The sequence below is a fragment of the Staurois parvus genome, unplaced genomic scaffold (assembly GCF_062004578.1).
Source record: "Staurois parvus isolate SC_StPar_1 unplaced genomic scaffold, SC_StPar_1.0 ptg000091l, whole genome shotgun sequence".
Classification (NCBI taxonomy): Eukaryota; Metazoa; Chordata; class Amphibia; order Anura; family Ranidae; genus Staurois; species Staurois parvus.
Genome location: NW_028317887.1, coordinates 7152413 through 7177730, shown reverse-complemented (window position 1 = coordinate 7177730; position 25318 = coordinate 7152413). Strand labels below are relative to the sequence as shown.

The 25318-nt window shown below is 42.2% G+C and overlaps 1 protein-coding gene across 1 annotated transcript in view; it reads right to left on the bottom strand.

Moving 5' to 3' along the window:
* WRN (WRN RecQ like helicase) overlaps positions 1-17990 on the bottom strand; it is a 139848-nt gene extending 121858 nt beyond the window's left edge. Inside the window, exons 1-2 of the mRNA XM_089670601.1 lie at positions 17916-17990; positions 15047-15162 (exon numbers count right to left, since the gene is read on the bottom strand). Of these exons, the coding sequence (XP_089526727.1) occupies positions 15047-15162; positions 17916-17990 (191 nt within the window). The remainder of the gene's footprint in view (positions 1-15046; positions 15163-17915) is intronic.
* Between the last annotated feature and the right edge of the window lie 7328 nt (positions 17991-25318).

Below are 25318 nucleotides of genomic sequence, written 5' to 3'. Positions count from 1 at the left end.
TGTGGCCAAATATATATGGACAATTTCTGTATTGTTTCAGATGGGCTGGAGGTCAGCTATCACCACATCCAATATAATGAACAGTACAATATCAAGTGTTTGAAGTCTGTTGAGCACCTTAAAAATCCCCTCCTTTCTGTACAATGTTAAATATATATGGACCTAACTGTATATTGTTTTAAAGCAGAGGCTCTACTGTAGAGAATTGGTGGGTTTTGCAATTTTCTTAGTCACGCGGTATTTGCGGTTTAAATCAATTTTTTGGGGGAAAAATATACACTTTTCTGAATTTTAACCACTTCCCGCCTGGAATGTACTGCAGACGGGAGAGTTGCTGCAGGCAAAGTGACATACTCATACGACGCTTTGCTCTTCCGGGTTTAGAGCGCACATGCGCACGCCCCCCCCCCCCCTCCGTCATTAGTTGTAGGAGGTGTATGTCAGCAGGTCTCAGCCAGTGATTTTGGCCAGGACTCAGCCGATCTTCTACAGTGAATGGAGATGCAGAGCTGTGCCTTTATTTGTAAATACAGGCACAGGATCTAGCTGGTTCTTCTCTCCCTGGAACCATTTTGTTCCAGAGAGAGAAGAAAGACATCACACATGAGTAAAAGCAGCACACTGCACCCACACACGTTAGACATTTTAACCCCTTGATTGCCACATTTAACCCTTTGATTGCCCCCTGCCAGTGCCATTAGTAGTGTCAGTGTACAATATTTTTCACTGATCACTGTATTAGTGCCACTAGCAACGTCAGGTAGCATGAAGGTCAGTTAGCGTCCCTCCCAGCTAGGGTCAGCTAGCGTTAGATTGCCCGCACACTATCGCACTCATGCTATAGGTCACCGTCATTACTAGTATAGTGTTTGTACAGATCAATAGATTGATCACGATCAAACACTATACCAGTGCCCCCTTAGTATTAGTGTCCCCAAAAATGCAGTGTTAGCAGGATCATCCCCGTTCACTGCCAGCACTAGGGTTTAGCCCCAACGCTCCCCCCCACCCCTAACAAGAAGTGCAGTGTCAGTATAATATTTGATCACTGTCACCTGTAATACATTGCACACAAAACCGCAGTGTTCACAGAATCAGGCCTGATCTCTGTTAGCACTTGCCGGTACATTTTTTTTAGTAGTAGTTCAAGCAGTCTCTGACAGCCAGGTGCTCTTTTTCCCATGAGTCACACTAGGTAACTGTAAATTTAGAGTCCAAAATGTCCAACGAAAGTTACACTAGTGAAGAGGCCTACAGGATTCTGAGCGTGTCAGGTAAGAGCGAAGGGGAAGACTCCCCGACTCAATCAGCCTCAGAACACAAACCTGTAGACAGCAATGGCACCCTGATAGGTAGCTCGGACGTTGGAAAAGAGGTCTCTGTTGAGATCAGGCGTACCCGACCCCATGAAGCTGAAGTGCTATGATCGCATGACTCATATGCAGCAGAGTGCCAGTACTAGTGCCGAACTACCTTTTGGTGAACTGGCGAGCAACAGCTGCCTAGTAAATCCTGGTCTTTTTTATACTAGCACTGCAGTATCACTTGGTGACGTGGCGAATCCCATAACTGCAGTACAAGCTGGTGTGGTGGCCAGCACAACTAGTGTCCCGCAGCCACCAAGAATTCGCACACAGGCCCATAGAGCCCCTAGTGTCCTTCCAGACATGCTTGCAAATCCTGATTGGCAGCCCACAGATTCTGCAGCACCCGTACTTCCCCCATTTACTGCCCAACCCAATCAGGCGGAAACAAATTTAACTCCCTTTGATTTTATGGAGCTGTTTTTCACAGAAGATTTGTACAATTTGATTGTGGGCCACAGAACTTTATATGCTCAACTATATATCGCCGCAAACACAAATTCAAACCTTGCCAGACCATTTGCATGGAAACCCATTACGGTTTCCAAATTTAAAGCTTTTTTGGGCCTAACCGTCAACATGGGCATTGCAAAAAAGAATGAGTTGTGGTCGTATTGGTCCACAGACCCGATTCATCATATGCTCGTGTTCTCTGCTGCCATGACCAGGCATAGATATGAGACGATAATGTGCTTCATGCATTTCAGTGATAAAAAACTATCATTCCCGGGGTGACCCTGAACATGACAGGCTCTACAAAATTCAGCCCCTCATAAACCACCTCACTGAGAAATTTGCAGATGTGTATATGCCCCAGCAAAACATCTGCGTGGATGAGTCCCTCATTTACTTTACTGGCCGCCTTTCATTCAAACAGTACATCCACAGCAAGTGTGCCAGATATGGGGTCAAATTGTATAAGCTCAGTGAGAGGGCCACAGGCTATACGTACAAATTTAGGGTTTATGAGGGAAGAGACACCGAAATACAGCCCCCGACTGTCCAGACCACATGGGGAGCATGGACTTGGCGTCCTGTTTGTTCCGTAAGGGGTACCACTTATACGTGGATAATTTGGATACAAGCATGCCACTATTTAGACATTTGTACAATCTTGGAATTGGCTCATGTGGCACCGTGCGACCTAATCGCAGGGGCTTCCCCCAACGGCTTGTAAATACCTGACTTAGAAAGGGGGAGAAAGCCTGCTTGAGAAATGAAGAATTGCTCGCAGTGAAGTGGAAGGTCAAACGGGATCTTTTTGTCCTCTCTTCCATTCACTTTAATTTTTTTTTTTTTATACACTGTCACTGTACCAAAAAAAATTTTTTTGATCACTTTTACTGCTGTCACAAAGAATGAAAACATCCCTTATGGCAGCAATAGGTCTGTGACACATACTCTTTATGGAGGGATCAGAGGTCAATAAGACCCCAAATCCCTCCTCTGCCCTTAAAAGCATTCAATCACACCAAGACCGAGTACACTGAAAGTGATGTCAGGTCATCACTTATAGTGTACTGTTTAAAGCAGTAGTAAACCACACACAAAAAAAAAAAAAAAAATTCCTGTGCTAAATAATGTCATTGTGCTAGTATGCATCACATATTAGCACATTATGAAAGACTTACCTTAGAATGAAGCCCTCCAGTGGTGCGCTGTCACTGCCGGCAGGTCTTCCATGTTCACCCAGTCTTCTTTCTGGAGTTGCAGGCTCTGGCCACTTGATTGGCCGAGCCGCAATGATGTCACTCCTGCACATACGGGCAGGAGTCTCGACTGTGGCACAGAGCTCTGAAGGAACTGCGTGGGTATGCCGTTCCTTCAGAGTGCACCCGCTGGTGACGTCATCGGCTGGGACACTGAATATCTCCTAAACAGAGTATGTTTAGTAGATATTCCTTGTACCTACAGGTAAGCCTATAATAAAGCTTACCTGTAGGTACAAGTGTCCAGTGGAAGTTTACTTAACGGAGCCGAAGAAAGCGATCCGGTTAGTCAAATCGGGACTCCTGATAGGACAGGAGATCCCGCTAAAGCTTCAGAAGGCAGTGGGAGGGGGAAGGCATCCCCTCCCACTGCTTGTAATAGCACTCATGTGTCTATTTAGCCAGTCTGATTGCTATTACAAGAAAGCAGACCGCCGGCACTAAGTATTGGTAAAGGGATGATGCCTGCAGCTGGAAAAACCACTTGAAGACTGGTGACATACCAGATACATGACTGGTCGGCAAGTGGATATGTAGACTCTGAAAGACACACTTAAATGAGTGAAACTTTTCCGATTGTCCCTTTAACGTAAACAGGAGACCATTTAATGTCAAACCCAATTGCTGCTCCTTCTGAAAGTTTTTTCTAATAAAATAATTGCATTCAGGTGTTCCAAGCACCTCCATGGCCACAGGTGTATAAAATCAAGCACCTAGGCATGCAGACTGCTTCTACAAACATTTGTGAAAAAATGGGTCTCTCTCAGGAGCTCAGTGAATTCAAGCGTGGTACCGTGATAGGTTGCCACCTGTGCAATAAGTCCATCCATGAAATTTCCTTGCTACAATATATTCCACAGTCAACTGTTAGTGGTAATATAACAAAGTGGAGGCAACTGGGAACAGCAGCAACTCAGCCATGAAGTGGTAGGCCACGTAAAAATGACAGAGCAGGGTCAGCGCATGCTGAAGCGCACAGTGCGCAGAAATCGCCAACTGTCTGCAGAGTCAATAGCTAAAGACCTCCAAACTTCATGAGGCCTTCAGATTAGCATAACAGTGCGTAGAGAGCTTCATGGAATGGGTTTCCAAGACTGAGCAGCTGCATCCAAGCCTTACGTCACTAATTGCAATGCAAAGTGCCGGATGAAGTGGTGTAAAGCACGCCGCCACTGGACTCTAGAGCAGTAGAGAAGTGTTCTCTGAAGTAATGAATCACGCTTCTCTGTCTGGGATTCTGATGGATATGTCTGGGTTTGGCAGTTGCCAGGAGAACGGTACTTGCCTGACAGCATTGTGCCAAGTGTAAAGTTTGGTGGAGGGGCGATTATGCTGTGGGGTTGTTTTTCAGCAGTTGGGCTTGGCCCCTTAGTTCCATTGAAGAGAATTCTTAAGGTGTCAGCAAAACAAAACATTTTGGACAATTTCATGCTTCCAACTTTGGGAAACAGTTTGGGGATGGCCCCTTCCTGTTCCAACATGACTGTGCACCAGTGCACAAAGCAAGATTCATAAAGACATAGATGAACGAGTTTGGGGTGGAGGAACTTGACTGGCCTGTACAGAGTCCTGACCTCAATCCGATAGAACACCTTTTGGATAAATTAGAGCGGAGGTGCCTGACTTCACAAATGCGCTTCTGGAAGAATGGTCAAACATTCCCATAGACACACTCCTAAACCTTGTGGACAGCCTTCCCAGAAGAGATGAAGCTGTTATAGCTACAAACGGTAAGCCAAATCAGTATTGAACACTACGGACTAAAACCGGGATTCCATTAAAGTTCATGTGCGTGAAAAGGCAGGCGTCCCAATACTCTTGGCAATATAGTGTATGTTTGGCAAAACACTGACCAAGATTTGGAGGGGGAAATGGAATTTCAAGGTATGGGAAGCAGATTTGGTAGCGTTGCGTTGAAGAAAGCTTGGGTTTTTCCTAAAATGGGCATTGTATTACACAGCTGCAAGGAGCAGGAAAAAATCTGTTCTGTCTGCAGCATTTACCTTTTGATAAGCTTTCTTATGTGTGTTAAGCCCCGTACACACAATGAGAATATCAGACGAATAACTGTCCATTTTTTTTGCATGCTGTTTTCCATATTGAAAATTAAGAAGTTACTAAAGTTACGAAAGTTACGAAAATTCTCATATGACAGAATAAAAATTTGGAAGTGATGTAATGTCTTGTATTTTTGTACAAAAACTGTACTGGTTAACCACTTACCGCCCGCCCACAGTACTTTTACTACGGCAGGGCGGCACCGCTGCGCAAAATCATGTATATATACGTGATTTTTCACTTCCAAGTAGGGGGCGTGAGACCGCTGTACCCGCGCCACCGCTCGCGGCTGCGGGTGTCAATCATCGGGACCCGGCCGGTGATTACCCGCTGGCGCCCGGTGATTACCTGCAAAAACCGACAGGGAAGGCTGCATTGTTTACAGCCATCCAAATCAGTGTGCTTGCAGTGAAGCATAGACCCCCGCCCCCTAGTAAAACACTCCGATCACACAGTTAGCCCTTTGATTGCCCCCAAATGTTAACCCATTCCTCCCCAGTGCTATTAGTACAATGCCAGTGCTTTTTGTTTTGCATCACTGTATTGGTGTCACTGGGGATGTCAGTGACACCAAGTCAGTTCCCCCCCAGTGTAAGAATGTCCGCGGCAGTCCCGTTTTAAGTCACAGATCGCCGCCATTATTAATATATAAAAAAAAATTTCCAGTATCTTTACCGCCATTTGTAAACAATATAACCTTCACGTAAACCAATACACGTATTGTGATTTTTAGTAAAGACATGTCACAGAATACACTTTGGCCTAACTTTATGCCGAAGTTTGATTTTTAAATTTTTTTTACTGGACATGTTTTAATGCAAAAAGTCCAAAATATTGTTTTTTTTCTCAAAATTGTCGGTCTTTTTTTTTTAAAGTGCAAAAAATAGGAAACGCACAGGCAATCAAATACCACCAAAAAAAAGCTCAATTTGTGGGAAAAGAAAGGACGTAAATTTCATTTGGGTGCAGCGTTGCATGACCGTGCATGTCAGTTAAAGTAACGCAGCAAATCTCTTCTGTAATCACTTCCTGACCGCCCTATAGCAGAAACACTGCTACAGGGCAGCACAGGTGCGCAAAATCACTTATATAGATAAAATTCGCACTCCCGTGGTTTTCACGCCCCTCCAAGATAGTGTCACATTGCCCGTCAGTACACCAGTAATCACATTTAACCACTTGATTGCCAGGAACACACGGTCATGCACAATATACCTCCATTGCTAGTATATTGTCTGAACGGATCAATATCTTTGATCAGATCAGCACTACAGCATACCAGCATTAACATTAGTATAGTGTCCCCAAAAACACAGCATTAGCGGGACCAGCCCCGGCACCGTGCAACATCTACGTACAGCCCCTACGCTTACTCCCCCCATTCTTTCCCAGCAAGTGCAGTGTCAGTAGGTAACTGTCACTTCATACATTGCACACAAAACTGCAGTGTTCACAGAATCAGCACCCGTATTTCCCCATTCACTGGCCAACCCGGAATTCAGGTGGAAACAGCACATTTAACTACTCCCCTTGATTTTTTGTGGATCAAAGCAATTTATATGCACAACAAATTATCGCTGCCAACCCAAATTCAGACCTTGCCAGACCATTTGCATGGAAACCCATTACGGTTTCTAAATTAAAATTTTTTTTTGGCCTAACCCTCAACATGGGCATTACTAAAAAAAAAAAATTAATTGCGGTTGTATTGGTCCACAGATCCAATTCATCATATGCCCGTGTTCTCCGCTGCCATGGCCAGGCATAGATATGGGAGTATAATATGTTTTATGCATTTCAACGACAATACACTGTCGTCCTTGGGGTGACTTTGAATTTGACCGGCTCCACAAAATTCAGCCCCCTAGTAAATCGCCTTTACCGAAAATTTGCAGATGTCTATACTCCCCAGCAAAAAATCTGCGTCGATGAATCCCTCATTAATTTTTCTGGCCGCCTTGCATTCAAACAATTTCTCCCGCATGCCAGATATGGGGTCAAGATGTATAAGACCTGTGAGAGGGCAACAGGCTATACATATAAGTTTCGGATATACGAGGAAAAATATAGTCACGTGGAGCCCCCCGGATGCCCAGAATACATGGGGAGCAGTGGCAGTATAGTCTGGGACTTGGTGTCATCCTTTTTTAATCTGGGGTACCACTTATACGTGGACCATTTTTATTCAAGCGTGCCACTATTTAGACATTTGTACAATCTTGGAATTGGCGCATGTGGCACCGTGCGACCTAATGTGTGCCCACCATTAGAAGTGGGTGGATGCAGGGCATTATATTCTAATGGTGGGCATACCACACACTTTTTCTGGCAGAGATTTCTTCTCTTTTTTTCATTCATCCCACAGGCTGCATACAAAAAAAAATGCAGGATATAAACAGCGCCATTTGTAAATTGGGAAAGCATCTGATCACACCGATGGGCAATCAGAAAGTAAAAGCTGTGTAAATAGCATTATCTATACCACAGTTTGTAGATGCTATAACTTTCACACAAAGCAATCAATATACACTTATTAGGATTTTTTGAACCTAAAAACATGTAGCAGAATATATTTTGGCCTAAATTTATGATGAAATTTGATTTTTTTTATGACAGAAATGAGAAAATATAGTTTTTTCAAAATTTTTTTAGTTTAAAGCGCCAAAAATAAAAAGCGCACAGGTGATCAAATACCACCGAAAGAAAGCTCTATTTGTGTAAAAAAAAAAAAAAGGACATAAATTTCATATATGTACCATATTGCATGACCGCACAGTTCTCAGTTAAACTAGTGCAGCGCTGTATAGCAAAAAAATGGCGTAAATTGCAGTATCTATCCCATAGGTTGTAAACGTTATAACTTTCACACAAAGCAATCAATATACACTTTTTGGGGATTTTGTTTACCAACAACATGTAGCAGAATACATTTCTGGCCTAAATTTATGACTAACTTTGAGTTTACTATATATTGTTGATAGCCGAAAGTAAAAAATACAGTTTTTCTTCAAAATTATCGGTCTTTTTTGTTTTTAGTGCAAAAAATAAAAAGCGCACAGGTGATCAAATACCACCAAAAGAAAGCTCTATTTGTGTGAAAAAAAGGATGTGAATGTCGTTTGGGTACAGCATTGCATGACCGTGCATCAGTTGAAATAGTGCAGCGCCGAATAGCAAAAAGAGACCTGGTCAGGAAGGGGGGTAAATCCTCAGGATGGCAAGTGGTTCAATGATAATCGTACGATCTGGTTTCCTATGAGAAAGATTTTCGTACTTGTCCCTTTAAATGATTTTGGATAAAAGCGGTGTACGAATGATCAGATTATCGTACGATCGCTTTGAAAGTGGTATTTTTCCATACAATTTTCTGATCCTGTGTACTAGGCTTTAGGTGATTTACACACAGTTTTCAAAGGAATCCTATTTTGAAGTAGAACTCTAGAGCCCTGCATTGTACATGAGCACATCAAAGGACAGACCACAACCTGGAGTGTCAGGAAAAAAAAAAGGTTGTGTGGCATCTGCTAGGGGAGAGAGGGATAAGGCAAGTAAAATTGCTTGTACCCTAGTCATAAAGAAGCATTTAATCCTTGCCATGTAGGGGGAGCCCCACTGCAAGTACATTCTTTTGTTTTCCTGGAGTTCAGCATTAACTCAAGAATTCTTTAACAGCTAGTTTGAAACTCTACATAAGTACTTACTTTAAAAACAGTCATTACAATGGCAATGCCTCCAGCATTACTCAGAGTACTATCAAACCAATTAATGTCTCAGTAGAACACAAACTTCCATACCTTACTCTGCCACAGAGATTTTTACTCTATACACCTTCACAACCTCCTCTGTGGCTCTACTTGTTACAGAGAACAGTCTCCTTGTACTACACAGCCATTCCAGTCTTCCCAGAAAATCAATTTTATGTGTAACATTCCAATCTCCTTATACTTCTACCACCTGATTAGCATGTAAGTAAAGGGGCTACCATAATTAATCCCAGTTACTTGACTGATCTAAACCAATCCCCCTTTCTTGGATTTTAGAACATCTTGGTGTAGCAGAGGTTTCCCCACTTTACTCTGCCTTACAGATTTTTACCCAGCACAGCTTCTCCTCTGGGGCCCTCTATCACTTGTTATATACCTGTGAAAGTATAGCTACTGCTATATATTTGGCCTACCCATCAACCCCAGCACCATGATCGTGTCCCTACCTCATGCGATTTTTCCCCATTCTATAAGCCCAAGCTGTGATAATTGCTGCAGCCCTGTGTGCATCATTATGAGTGAAGCATCAGCAAAATCTAGGTTTTTTTAATCAAAAAGAGCAAAAAGGAGGCAGGGACATGACTGCGGCATTGGAGATGGCAGGGAGGCCGGAAATACAGCAGCAACTGTACTTCCAAGAGGAGAAGTCACATTTGGTTGTATGCTTGTTCCAGGAAAAAAAAAAATAGTAAAGTAATTGTATTTAGGTATAAAATAATAAATCAAAAAATGTTAAAAATGTTTTGCTTAGTGTTCTGTTTTAAGAAATCCGATCATATCGTGTACAAGTACTGTATTCGGCCAGTGCCTTGACAACATTTTACATTAGGCCTTGTTGACCTGCATATATTCATGGTTTTTATGATGGGTTGACCTAGGTTTCCTGGTTGGTAGCTCTGCGTTAGCATTTAGCACATTAAGGTATGTGAACTGGTAGTATTTTATTGGGAGCCTATACTTGTCAAACATTAAACATGTAGGCAGGATGATATAAGTTCTTTTAGTTTTATCTGTAGGTTGGCTTTTACCACCTTCTTAATCTTTGTGTGCATCACAATTATAGAACAACCTTATCAGGTTGCTAGTTAGGAATAGCATCGTTTTTGAACATATTCTGTAAAGCTATGTCCTCCACTGGTGAAATACTATTGGTGCATAGACATTAGGGATGCCACTCGCAGTATGAAGCAATAACCACGTCTTCAATCTATAATTACATCCTGAAGATGGCATGAGGCTGCCGTTTTCATCTGGTTACATTCCATGACTACTTTTTGTGGAAAAAACAAACACTTAGCAACAAAAGAAGCTGTTGACCAACATAAGATAACCCCGCCAACAAACACAATTTCTGAGTTTTGTTGCAAAGTAGTACATGAGGATACAAAAATAAACAGAAAGGAGGGACCTGTGTCCCTTGGTGGATTCCAAGAAAATAATTTTATAGCAAGTACAAAAATCCTATTGTCCTACTCATCCATTGAGGGACACAAGAATTCCTCCATTTCTTTAGTTGTCCAAAAGCAGTCTAGAGCATTGGACAACTAACAGTTCCAAGGAAAAGCGCACGCGCACACACACACACACACACACACACACACACACACACACACAGTAGAATTTGCCCCGACAGGAAAGAGATAAACTGGATAAGCCTTCCTGACGAAGCAGACACACAACCTGGACCACATCTAGATAATGGGGAGAAATTTCCTTTTGTTGAACTGGAGTCGGAGAGAGGGATAGCAGTAAAATGTCTTGGTTAACATGAAAGATAGAAACCTTAGGTAAAAAGGAAGTGCTGAGCCTTTACACTTCCTGGTCCCTATTGCAAAACCAAAAAGGGTTCCAATCAGGATAAGGCCATTGGTTCAGGCAGTCATCTCATAAAAAATGACAAAAAGAATGACCACCTTGTGGGTGAGAGTAGAGAGAGGAATATCTCTAATGAGTTCATGAGGCGATATCTGATGCTCTAAGAACCAGATTCAGATGCCAGAAAGTCCCAAAAAAAAAAAGAGGGGCAGCCACAAAGGAAACTCCATGTGCAAATGTCTAAATCAAGAAATAAAACACCATTGCTCTGTAAAACAAAATAGATTGGGTAGAAACCTGGTCCTTGAAGTGCTGAGAGCCAAACTTTGGTTTTGACCAAGCTGTAGGAAAGAGGATTCATTCCATCCAGAAAAACTCCAAGATTAAAAGTCCTGAGATTCAAAAAAATGTTCCTGAGAATCAAAGATTCCCGACTCAAAAAAGAGAAAAAAAAAGGGGGTGGGGGGAGGCTTATCCAACCATATAGTTAAATTTAACAACTGTGATTGGCACACCAAATCTGCCTGGCCCTAAGTAGAACAAGGAGGATCACCAGAATGCCCTTCATATCAATGCTGTAAAGAAGTTGGAAGAAGAAAGAAGGCTTCAAGGGAGGAAAAACGTAGCCCAGGATTGTCTACACCTAAAAGTGTGGGTGAGTGACATGGGAATGTGAAGTTCTGCCCAGGACAGAACATTCACTGTGAGCCATCTAGTTCCATTCCTTGTGCAACTGTAGGAATTACAAAAGAGCAGTTGTACATAACAGTGCATGGTCACGGAGGCCTAGGAGAACAGAGAGATGCCACTGACTTGACCAAGATAGACAATAAAAGGAGGTTATCCCAGAAGAAGCAAAGAAACAGTTTAAATAGTCATATGTAACATGACATCACAACACAATATCCAGCCTATAAATATAATAGAAAGTATATTACAAAAGGGAGAAAATAATAGTTCTCTCACACACTCCCCTGCTGCAGGTATAGAAACATCTCTAGGAAGCGCTAGAGGAACACTTCCTTAACTTTTCCTACAGAAGCTACTTTGAACAGAGCACGCAAGTGGATAATAATGCATAATATGGGGTCTTCAGAGACAGGGTCAGATGAACTGCTCCCAATAACTTAGCAAGGCTTCCCCTGATACACTGTGTAACTTGTGGAAACTAGAACACAGACTGGATGTCACTGCTGACCGTAGATCCATCACAAACAGAATACAAGTATAGAATTGGAAAAACTAGTGCTCGTTGGCCAAAACAAAGAAACTTTGAGATTTAAAATATCATGCATGAATCTACCAGCACTGTTGGCTTACTGGAGAGACTTCACGGGCATAAAGTGGTAGTAAAGCCTTTTTTTTTATCTTTTCCCTACAGGTAAGTCTGTAATAAGGCTTCCCTGTAGGTACAGGGAATATTTCCTAAATGTTCACCGTTGAGAAAATATTTACTTTGGCAGTGCAGGTGATGTCACAGCTGCATGCGAACTGCACTGCTTGAGTCATCTGTTGAGAGCCGTGCCGCAGCCGAAGTGATGTAATCGTGGCTCAGTCAGTCACACAACCGAAGCCTGCAAACCCGCAATGAAGACCAAATGAAGATGGAATCCCTGGAGACCCGAGGCAGTGCTCCGCTAGTGGGCTTCGTTTTCAGGGAATTCTTTCACAATGCGCTGCATACTAGCACATTATGCTCTTAACTTGCACAGAGATTTTTTTGTTTTATTTCTTGCAGTTTACTATCGCTTTGTCATATCCAGCATGATTCTACCAGCACAGTTGGCTGACTGGAGAGTCTTCCAGGATTTTGTTTGGGGGCTGATGTAAGGCTACTGGAGAGAACTGACATCTTATGTAATGGTAGCTGTTTTTCATGCATCATAATAGTCAAGCATCACCATAAGCCGTGTTTTGTGGATAGGCAAACAACGCAGACAAAACAGAACTGCTGGTATCAACCACAGCTGCACCGCTGATGTTGGTGGGGGAGAGGGCCCAGAGTACAGCAGAAGCTATACCATCAGGCACCAGTAAAATTAAAAATAAAGTGGAATACTACATAGGAAAAGAGATAGCACTAAATGTATTAAAAATATGGCATACAAATAAAGATTTAACTAATTAAAATGCCTAACCAGACCTGTTTTGTTATGATTTATTTAATATGTTACAACTCCAAACGGTTATAATTATATATAATTTTCCTTGAGAAACAGAAGTACCACCGGGCAGACCCAGACTGGGCTGAAAAATAGGCCCAGGCATTTTAGATTGAGCAGCCCATTTTATTTTTTTTAAACCAAATTACAAATAAGGACAACTACAGGTTTCTCCAGGTCTCTTAGTTATATTTATCCTGCTTTAGTCACTGTAATTTATCAATCATTTGGAATCATGTAAATATATGATAGTAAATGACAATGCATGCAATATATAAAGAGCTATATGGAGCGAGAGGTGACATACTGCAGTAAGAGGATTACTTGAGCAGAGTAAGTTCCTGCCTGTGTCACAGTCCCTCCCTGGAGGCCTGCACCAGACTCGATATGGAAGTAGCAAACAGATCCTGGCTAAACACATTACTTTTGGTCTTCCTCTGCCGGGTTTTTACAGGCAACTACCACTGAGAACCGGCATCATGTTCTGAGGTGAGGCTGAAGGGAGGACAGGTCAAGGAGGACTCAGAGAGTTGGTGTCACTCCCTAGAGGCCCACATGGCTTGCAGCAGACAGAGTCCCTCAGGTGAAAGCCAGGTGAATGATATAAGCTATATTATCGCATCATTTTTGTTGTAGTTGTAATCGTCTTGGGTTCTGTCATTTTAGCCAGTTCTTGATAGCAAAGCCGTCTTTAATATTGATTGGACACTGTAGAGTCCATGGAGTATCTCCTTACATATGTGCCCCCAGCTTTCTGCCTTACAACAGAGTTCCCAGTCTTCTCCCTTTGCATCAGAGTTCACAGAGTTCTCTCCTTACATCAGAGACCCCCTTATACCAGTATCCCCCACCCCACTTACCCCAAACAGACACCACACCAACAGACACTGCACCCACAAACACTGCACCCACATACCCACAAACACTGCATTCACAGTCACCGCACCAAGAGACACTCTACCCACAGACACTGCAACCACATATCCACACACACTACATCCACAGACAACACACCTACTGCACCGACACCCCACCCACAGACACCCCACCCACTGCCCCCACAGACACTGCACCCAAAAAACATCACACCCACAAACCTACAGACACTGCACCCACATACCCACAGACACCCCACCCACAGACACCGCACCCAGAGACATGACTTATCACAAGACCTCCATCTTACCCTCTCTAAAGGTGGACATTTCTTCTGGTCCCACTCTAGATAGTACAGGAGGAGAACACAAGTCACAGCTGAGGGTACACACCAGCCACTTACCCAGCACTCAGTGGAGAGTCTCCCTACCTGGGTCCGGCAACGGATTGTCATGACATATACTCAGGAATTTGGCACTGCTCAGGGTGCACAGTGACAGGTGGAGGGGCAGTTCAAAAGTGGCACGCAGAAAGCCTTAAGGAAGCGCACAGCCTGCCATTTATAGCAACGATCCTCCGTCTTCCCCTTCCAGCAAATTGGGCACACCCACAAACTCCAACCATTAAGGTGGCTGGACAGGCGGGGTGGGCCAAGAGTACCGCTCCACCCACCTCCTGTGAAATCTAGGACTGCTCAGTTAGCTGTCATTGAGCGTAGCATTGCCTGTTCAATGTAATGTGCTGCCAAGCAAGTGACTGGAACGGTACTTGTCAAGTACAACCAGTGCTGCATTGGACATGCAGCCCCAGCCCACTGCCCCAGCCCACAAATGCCCAGTGTGCCCTATGGCCAGTCCGGGCCTGCCCCTGTGGTATATGTAACACTGATTGAAAACCTGCAATATACAACAGAGTAGTCTTTGATTGTTAACATGTCTAATCATTTGTACAACGTTGTGTATACTCCTTTCTTTTTTACACTACCTACTCATTATACACAACAGCTCCATTGTCTCCATTTTTTAAAAAATAAATGTTTCAACAAATTTATTCTTTTCCCCCCAAGTGAGATTTTGATGCATTTCAGTAGAATGTAAGAGAAACCATGGCTGGCTGAAAACAGACAGATATCTCCCCAAGAACTATGGTTGTGAGACATGAAAGGTACAGTCCTGGTTACTGCCCACATGGAAAGCCCTACAAGTGACAATTTATATCAAAACCAGGGCCATTGGCTGAACTTGCATTACTAAAAAATTAGTAAACTATCCATAAAAAGCACTTTATTGTATGCTTACCGGATACATTCTGACAAGTAGGAGCAATCATTGGACTCGTAACTATAGTAAATCGAGCCACTGAATTCCAGGAATGGCAGAGTATCTTCCAAAATGTTCTTCTTCCACACAAATTTCTAGCAAAACAAATAAGATCAATAGACAGACCCCATGTAGCTTGAACTTTTTATTAGCATTTTATTTTAACCTTTTATCACTATTCACTACTGCTCTAAAAATTCAGAACATTTTCAGCTGAAGAAATGAAACTCAAGTATCTCCAATGACTCTAATACCATCCAAGTCTAAACTTGTAAAAGTACTGCATTAAACCACTTCCCAGCCAAGCCTTTTGCTGCAGCAGATATTTTTTTTCTCTTCAGATGCGCTAATCACATCATTGGGCCAATATGAAAAGCCAACATTTCATATTCCTGATATGTGCCTGCTGTACCATGTACTTGCATGAAAAATTATCCTGCTCTCTTTGTATTGCTTTCTTTGTGTGAAATCCCTGGTCTTCCTGCTAGGCCATCTTCTTTCCTATTAAAAACTGACTACACTAGGCAGGAGAGCAAAGCGTGGTCAGTTCTCTGTACTGGGAACTCAGCCTGCTCTCCTCTAATGATCAGACTTGTGCTGACATGCCATTAAAACAGATTAAGCAACAAAGCCAAGACATAAATAATGCTCATATATAGGAACTTTTGAAAATGTAATTAATAAAAATCGGGGCTGGGCTAAGGCTATATTTACATGTTGTGCATTGTGGAAACACGCACCAATTTGAGAGCTTTCCCGTGAACCACAGAAACATGCAGCCCTTTGGCACACGTGCACTTATGCCATTACTTCTTAATGATGCCCTCACACGTTACTAACATGCGAAAACGCGCCTATGCAGTTTGGTACAATTCAATTTTTGAAGAGGGTCATGACATTATTTTGCTTATTTCTCCAGAGTAGGATAGCCCATTGAAATGAATGGGCTGACGGAATTAAGCAAAAACACATACAAATTTCATCACACCTGCTAGGTGTGAATGGAGCCTAAACATGGTGCATTGTGACGAATAGTGGGTGCAGTCAGTCTGTGATAATACTGCATTAACTGGAATCCCTGAAAATGAGCCTGTGGTGAAAGTGTCACATTCAAGTTTGGCTAACAGCTTTCCTGAAAAAACCCTCCAAATGAGGGAGCTGGAAGCTATGTAATCTGTCATTTTTGCTTATACCCAAAGATAACTCACTCTCACTTCCTTTTCTAGCTACTCTGGCTGTGCTTGCTGGCTGTGCTGGTTGCTGGCTGAGCTGGTTGTCAATTTGCTGGATGCCAGTGATATGTTCCATCTTTGCAGCCTCTGCCCATGTGTTTTGTGCAGCTCTCCCACAGTTCGGAGAATGTACTCACTCAAGCAGCGCAGCATGCATGACTCACAAAAATAAAATTAGTTGTGAAGATTTCATTTATTTTAGAGAGAAGTGGGAGTGGTAATGTGTTTCTAGGGCTCATTCTCTTTATCACACTCACTTCTTTTCCCGTACGTGTGATGTCACAGATGAGCTGTCCACAGTGCTGCTAAGAGATCTGACAGTTAGTCTTCAGGCATTGGTGATTCCCAGTTTCTGAGCAGCACTAGCTTAGGACTCACTTGTGGAATGGAGTGACACTTTCAGGAGGCATGATTGTTTATATGCTTCTTTGATATTATGAGTGGCCACTTCTTATATTTACACATTTATTAAAGGATTCAAACTACTGCACTTAGTTTGTGCCCTCTGTTATCCATTTCTTGTCAGCCTAACATTACCCTGATTTCCAGAGGAGCTGCTGCAAGAGCTGTGCTTTTAATCCTCTACGATCCTGCAACTGGATAAATAGCTGAGTTAATGGGAGACTTGCAGAATTATCATTTCTACTATCTTCATCTTGTAAAGACACTTTGGACTCCAGATTATGAGCTGTATGTCAGGCTTATGGCAGTACCTGTGTGCACTTAGTGGATGCATGTGCATGTTTTTTTATACACATACTTTTTTGGTTTGTTTCAATCATTCCTATAAGATTATGACTGACTATCTGCTGCAGTGACAACGGTCTAAAAAAGGATTTTCACTCACTTCCTGATGTGTCTACAGGACAAGATACAAGGAAAAAAATCCTACATGGGAGACAGACAGCAAAAGTGAATTCAAAACCTCCAGGAAGAGTCGATTCCCTAGCATAGTCACAGTCCCCTTCTCCCTCATCCTTCCAGCTCATGGCCCTCTTCTCTTCTAGCAGTGTCTAATTACAGTCTGCCCTGGCCCAGCTCCTTTGTCCCTCCCCTCATCTGCCTATATACCCTTTTATGTAGCTGCTAGGTAAAGAGTGAAAGGTAATACAATCAAATGTCACTTGAGCAAGGGCTCTAAGACTGTTGGTTCTGCAGATATCCCATTTAAGATGGCAGCACCAAGCAGCAGTCTCAGGGTTTTTGGATGTCTACACAAGGGAGGCTTTTTTCAGGTAAATAATAGAGTAAATGCACATACAATATCATAAGAAGACTGCTGCTGAAAGAAAATGTTATCTCTTAGGATTCACATGTTTATTGTACACTTCATCCCAATAGATGTTACATTTTAGGCTGTGGTGAAAGCTTCCTTGCACACATCATCTATCTTACAAATCAGAAAAGTACCCCGACAATAGTGACTTAATAAACATTTCGGTCTATGGGACATTAGGTGACATGGGCTTTTGGGGAAGTACACAAATCAAGAAGCGACTGTTTTAGACAGTGGATTGTAGTGCAAGAATATTAGCTACTTTCTGGTATGCTCTGGTACCTACCTATTTGAAAACATTTTGTGACTAAAAATGAATTGTAAATTAATCCCCACTTGCCTTTTTCACTTCACTGGGGCCACTTGCACCCTTGTCAGACATCCAGCTGGGAAGCTTTCTTTGTTCTCCACTCATTTTCATATAAAAATACAAGGTAAAAGCAACACCTGCAAAAAAAATGTTTGTGAAACATAAGAGCGGTATTAAACGCAAAACCAAAAATATAATATTTACCAATCATTAGATGTGATGGCTGCATCAGTTTTTTTTGGTTTTTTTTAGACTTTTACCCTCTGTATTCACCTGGTGATCTGGCCCGTAACACACCTCTTGTATTAGAATGTCTCCCTTCTGGATGAAGGAGCACAGGGAGCATCTTTGGACAGCAGAATTGTCAGTCTGGAGAGAGTGGAGTGTTAGACGTACTACCAGATTAAGATACACCAATTAAAGCCAAACTCCATCTAACACTGTAATTACACAAGCAGTTATAGCAGTTTCTTTCTTTTTGGGATAAAGGTTTTAACAAAATAAAACATAAAAGCTGATCATTGTAAGTACCCATCAATGGTAAATAGTTTGTCTCAACACTCCAATTGCTACATCTGCAGGAGAGTTTTCTTTTTTTAAAAAAAAAATAACAGACTTACTGGCTGGATCACCAGATGAAAATAAAGGAAAGAAAGCCTAAAAAAAAAAACTAATGTTGACATCACATACTGTATAAGAACTGGTAAGCTCAAGATCACCAGCGGGGGACCCAAGAAGAGGAGGATTGGGGATGCTCTGCACAAAACTATTGCATAGAGCAGGTAAGTAGAACATGGTTATTATTTTAATTTAAAAAAAAGTTTAACCACTTCAATACCGTTCACTTTTACCCCCTTCCTGCCCAAGTCAATTTTCAGCTTTCAGCGCTCTCACACTTTGAATGACAATTGCGTGGTCATGCAACACTGTACCCAAACTAAAATTATGTCATTTTGTTCACACAACTAGAGTTTTCTTTTTGTGGTATTTAATTTTCTCTCTTAAGATTTTTTTTCATATTACGCTATAACCAAAGTAGTATAATGTTACCATAGTGATTAGTGTTTTTTTTTAACACAATTTGATTGCTTATAGCAAAGAATTTGTTTGCTATAAGCAAACATTTAACTGAATGAAATCAATTCATTCAGCTTTTGTTCTGATTAGCTGTGATTGGCCACGGCTAATCACATGACACAGATGGGCTGTGATTTGCCCAGCTTGTGCATGGGATTACTGTGACCATTCACAGCTAGACACACTTGCATACAATGGATGGCATGAAAGGAAGCCATCCATTGTATACAACTGTCATGTGACCTGCTGTGATTGGTCACAGCAGGTCACATGGTACTGGCAACAGGGCCGATACACAGATTTGTCATCGGCCGTGTCTAAGGTACACAGCGCGGCCCTGCGGGCACACGCAAACCGCAGTCTGGGAAGGACGCCATATGACGCCCTCCCAGAGAAACGAGAGTCCTATAGTCATTTGACTATAGGCCGGGCAGTAGTTAATGTCACTTTAATCTCTTCAATAGAACTTGAGAAAGCAGAAATTCCAAACTACAAGGTGACAGGAACAGGAGTTCCCAAAACGTCCTCTTAAAGTGGCTGTAAACCCTTTCCTATTCCCAGTGAAGCGACTGGCCTTAGGTGATACAGAGATATGAAATTAATCCTCCTATATAAGTTGTACCTGTTTACCTACATTCCTCTCTCCTCTACAGCCATGCAAAGTGCAGATGTTATACAGCTTGTGTGAGCTTTCAGAAAGCAAAGGGAGGGGAGCTGAAGTTATACTCAACAGAGCTCAGTGAGGAGAGTTTTGAGAGCGGATTGGAGGAAAGGGACCCCCCTTCACACAGCACAGGAACAAAACCAAGGCTGTCAATCAGGAGCTCTGTGCTGGAGATCCCTTCCTTGTCACCTTTTTACCTCTTAGTGTCAGGAAAACTTGTCAGAAGTGCCTTATACTGATTACAGAGGAATGTGGCATCAGACAGAAATGACACTTAATTGAGACCAGTACACACTATAGGGGGTTATTTTTTCTCTTTATTTCAGGTAATTATATAAAACTTATATTTACATATACAGTATCCAGTAAGAGAGTGAGAGCGATAACACCAAATTTAACACACCTGCTCCCCATTCACACCTGAGACCTTGTAACACTAATGAGTCACATGACACCAGGGAGGGAAAATGGCTAATTGGGCCCAATTTGGACATTTTCACTTAGGGGTGTACTCACTTTTATTGTCAGCAGTTTAGACATTAGTGTCTGTGTTGAGTTATTTTAAGGGGACAGCAAATTTACACTGTTATACAAGCTGTACACTCACTACGTCACATTGTAGCAAAGTGTCATTTCTTCAGTCTTGTCACATGAAAACATATAATAAAATATTTACAAATATGTGAGGGGTACTCAATATGTGAGATACTGTACTGTATATTGTACATTCACATCAGTCCCTAACCCTCAAGGGGTGTACAATCTAAGGTCCCTAACTCACATTCATACATACACATACTAGGGACAATTTAGACAGGAGCCAATTTAGCTACCAGCATGTCTTTGGAGTGTGGAAGGAAACCGGAGTACCCAGAGGAAACCCACGCAGGCACAGGGAGAACATGCAAATTCCAGGCAGGTGGTGCCGTGGTTGGGATTCGAACTAACAACCCTAGTACTGCCAGGCGGAAGTGCTAACCCTTTTGTTATTATTTCATGTCTGAGGTTTACAACCACTTTAGGCCTCAATGTTTAAAAAAAGACAGCACAATTTTAAGCTCTTGGCTCCTGGTATGGGAGTCTAACCAAGCCCTGATCCAGTTACTATGTGATGACACACGCACTAAAGTAAACAAAATATTAATCTACTTGCTGTGACTGAGGCAGAATGCTACATTAATCATAAAACTTACTCAAGATGGCCTCAGCTACAAATGCCAGGGGGTGTGATTTCTCAACAAAATAAACCATGGAGACATAGACGGCTGGGCAAGTTTACTTTGAATAATAAAAAATGGAAACATTTTTGTGTGGCCAGGTTATGGCTGACAAGCTACAGTTGTGTGAATCAGTAGTGACAATGCTGATAGCCACACCCTCTCTAACATTTTTTCATATCACTGAAGTGCAAACATGCTCAGCCTACATGAATTCAGGAGCAGTGAAGCCTCATTGTGACACATCATAGGAAGCTGCATTAGGTGGACTTCACTGGCAAGCTCAACAGATATTTCTGTATGTGCGCAAAAAAACCCTCTGTTTTACCATGAATTGTTACATTCAATTTGGTTTGTTTGCAGGCTGGATGGTAAGTGTGCTGGGAATTCTTTGTGATGTGCACTGCCCTTCCATGAGCACCTAATTGCAGAAGCTAGTTATAAATTAGGGTGGTTGCAATCTTTATGTATAGTTTGTTAACCTATTTTGGTGTGGGGGGCACATTGGATGCCTCCAGCTGTCATTTTGCTCTTGTATGGCATCCAGTGTGTCCCTGAGCCTTTAAGGAGGAGTGGGCTCCCTCCAGGCAAACTTGCCCTTATTTTATCAAATGTTATATGCACTCCAACTTAGAGACTCTCAAATATAGAATTAGGTCGGCAGTATACAGAGGAGCCTTGATGTGGGCACTGCGGCTTCCACATATATTTGCAAATGTGTGCAACAAGACCCTGTGTTTTAACATGAATTGTTGGATAGGATCAATTTAGTTTGTTTGCAGGCTAGCTTGTAGGTGTGCTGGGAAATGTTTGTGAAGCTCAACATATATTTGTTGTAGTTTTGCAGGGGCAGGTGAGTGCCTTGCCATCATGGCCGGATCTAAGAGGGTGCTGGGGTGGGCTGTGCCCCCCAGATTCCAGTTGCCCCCCCAGGCCGGGTGCCCCCTCCTCCCACGTACTTTGTACCATGCCCGCTGAACTTTCTCCCCCACCCCTGCACTCACGGTCAGCTGCATCGAAAATGATCGGTCCCGACAGGAGTGGCAGAGAGGAGAGAGCGGGGAGGAGATGCGGCCTTTCTGTGATCTCCCCTCCTGTCATAACAGCGATCCTCCATACAGTAGGTTACACAGGATTGCCATTACATCTGATAGTACACGGCTTCATCACCCCCCCCAATCCACATTTCCAAGAGATGAGCAGTCTTTGGAGGAGATGGGGGGGGCGGTAATGAGGCTGTGTACCGTTGGATGTAATAGCGATCCTATGTAACCTGCTGTATGGAGGATCGCTGTTATGACAAGAAGGGAGAGATCACAGAGAGCCCGCATTTCCTCGCTACTCCTTTCATTACCTCTGGTAAGGCTTGGGGAAGGGGAGCTTGTGGAGGAGGGATGGAGGGGCGATTTGTGCTGGGAAGGGTAATTGGTGGTGGGGACATGTTAGGAGGCAAGATTGCGGAAGATTTGTGCTAGGAGGGGGAGGGGGGTTAGGATTGTGCTAGGAGGGAGATTTGGGAGGGGGGGTGGATTTGTGTTAGGTGGGGGGAATTGGGGGTGATATGTGCTAGTAGGGTGATTTGGGTATGCAGGGATTTGTGCAGGGAAGGGTGCCATTGCACAGGCATGCACAATTTTAAAGCATGTCATGTTTGGTATCTATTTACTCAGCATAACATCTTTTATTAAACAATTGGTCAATATATTGTGTTTTTGTGCATTCAAATTCTAATAAGTGTATTTTCCTCAAAAGATTTGCGCATGAAAAATCACTGCGCAAATACTGTGTGACGTAAAACATTTCAACACCCACTGTTTTAAAAAAAAGCTATAATGTTTCTAGCAAAAAAAAAACTGAAATGCCAGGATAGTAGAAGCAACCCCTCCAAATGACCCTTTTGGAAAATAGACACTCCAAGGTATTTGCTAAGAGGCATGGTGAGTGTTTTGCAGATCTCATTTGTTGCCACATTTTTGGAAAACGAAGAGAGAAAACAAAAAATTTATTTTTTCTTTTTCAAAAACCCTGTGACAAAAATATGTGTAAAATACTCACCAAAATACTCATCAAATTCCGTGGGGTGTCTACTTTCCAAAAAAGTAATTTGGGGAGGGGGGGCTGTTTGTACCATCCTGGCATTTTGTAGCCTCCAAACTGTGATAGGTAGTGGGGAAATGATATGAGGAACTATGCCCTTTGAAAGCCTGGAGGTGGTCATTGGATTTTGAGGGCTTGTATATAGCTAGGCTGCCAAAAAGTATCCCCATACTCGGAAGAAGTTGGAGAATGTGTTTTGGGGTGTAATTCCACATATACCCATGGCATGCATGCATTAAAGTGACAACTATGTGTCAGAAAAATAAATAAATAATCCCACATATATATTATTATTATAGCCAAATTTACCACCCTAACTCCCCCCATAGTTTTTACACTACATAGACTGTAATATACCAAAACATGCGGATTGTTCCCGATTGGTGTGCTATTACTTTGTGGAACGTTTTGCCGAATGGTTCACAAAATATCGTCGTTTTTGTGGTGAATTTGGTCCTATAGGAATGAATGGCAGAATGTTCAAAACTAGAGTGGGAGCTGACAAAAGCTAGAGTGTGAGCTGAAAAATCAGGACATGATTACTAAACTGCCATCACTCCCTCATTTTCAAGCCCACCTACACAAATCTTATAACAAAACGTTCAGCTATCCCCGCTGCCACTAAAAATGTCCACGGCTAAGCCATAGTCCTGATAGTTTTCACAACATGACCATTTGTTTGCAACTCACACCGCCTATTGAGCTTTTCACAGTTACTCCAGCCACTCCACCCAGTTACTCCAGCCACTCCACCCAGTTACTCCGCCCACTCCAATTGTAGACTAGTGGTGGAGGCAAGAACACTTCACACAATTTCCCCAGAAATTGTAGCTTTTTTTGTAGATGCTATAACTTTCACACAAACCAATATACATGTATTGAGATTTTGTTTTTTACCAAAGACATGTAGCAGAATACATTTTAGCCTAAATTTATGACTGAGTTTATTGGATATTTCTTATAACCAAAAGTGAAAAATATATTTATTTTTCAAAATTTGCAGTTTTTTTGTTTATAGTGCAAAAATTATAAACCGCAGAAGTAATCAAATAACACCAAAAGAAAGCTCTATTTGTGCGAAAAAAAGGACATAAATTTTGTTTGGGTAAAGCACTGCATGACCGCGCAATTACCAGTTGAAATAGCACAGTGCCAAACAGCAAAAAATGGCCTTGTTAGGAAGGGGGGGGAGGGGGTAAATCCTCTGGAGGGCAAGTGGATAAGTAATGCTTATACCATCTAAGGCCTGGTTCACACCAAAGCAGTTTGATTTTGATCCATTTATGCAATGCTTTTTGCATTTCGCGTTGTGTATTCACACGCATTTTTTAAGCATTTTGTGGGTTTTTTTCAGCTTTTCTTTGTTAAAGGGGAAATGTTTTAGTTGCTGGGCAGAATAAAAACGAAAATGCGGCAAAACGTGTTATAACAGCTTCTCCATTGAACTCTATTGTAGCAACTAAGCTGATTGGATCCCAGTTTCTAGACTTAGTTCAAAGATTCCACAGTCAAGTGATAGCGTTAAGAATGAGCACAAGTGTGCATTCTTAGTTTTCATAAGAAACAGGACATTGTGCCTAAGAATGATAATAGCCAGATTAGAGATGCAATTTGTTTTAAAGATCGCTTTTGACAAACATGTAAAACTGAACACCGAGGACAAAAACTTTCATTTAAATATATTACTAATTAGCCACAATAAATGTAAATATACTTTGTGAGCACAAAATGCTTTTGCAATCCCAGTTATTGCCTTTTAAAACTACTAGTGACATTGTTACTGTGCTGCATATAACCTGTGCAGAGGTTAGAACTGTGGGACCTACTACAAGTTACCTGCAGAAAACTACAGGGGGACAGACACAAGACCAGTCATACTGCATAAAGTGCAACAGTGATGGTCTTTATTACAAGAGGAGAATTATGAACATCTTGGTGTTTTTCTGTTCCATTCATCAGGCTAGAAAGAAGAATGAATACTTGCCTTTTTCCTATAGACATCCATCGAATGGCTCATTACCATTACCCTAATTTCAGGAATACGGTTTTGAACTGTGCCCTTAAAGGATACTCACTGCAATAATCCTCCACTCTTCCTACCACTCCATCCCCCACAGCTATCTCCTCCTGTACCACTATCCCCTCCCTCCTAGATTGTAAGCTCCAAGGAGCAGGGCCCTCGAACCCCTCGTGTATTGAATTGTATTGTTACTGAACTGTCTCGTGTACTGTCTCCCATTGTAATGTACAGCGCTGAGCGAACTGTTGGCGCTTTATAAATACGGTACTGTATAATAATAATATATGTCTAGCCTACGCCTATTAATCTAAACAATCTTGACGTTTGATACAGTGACACATTCGCTATGTCCTGTGAA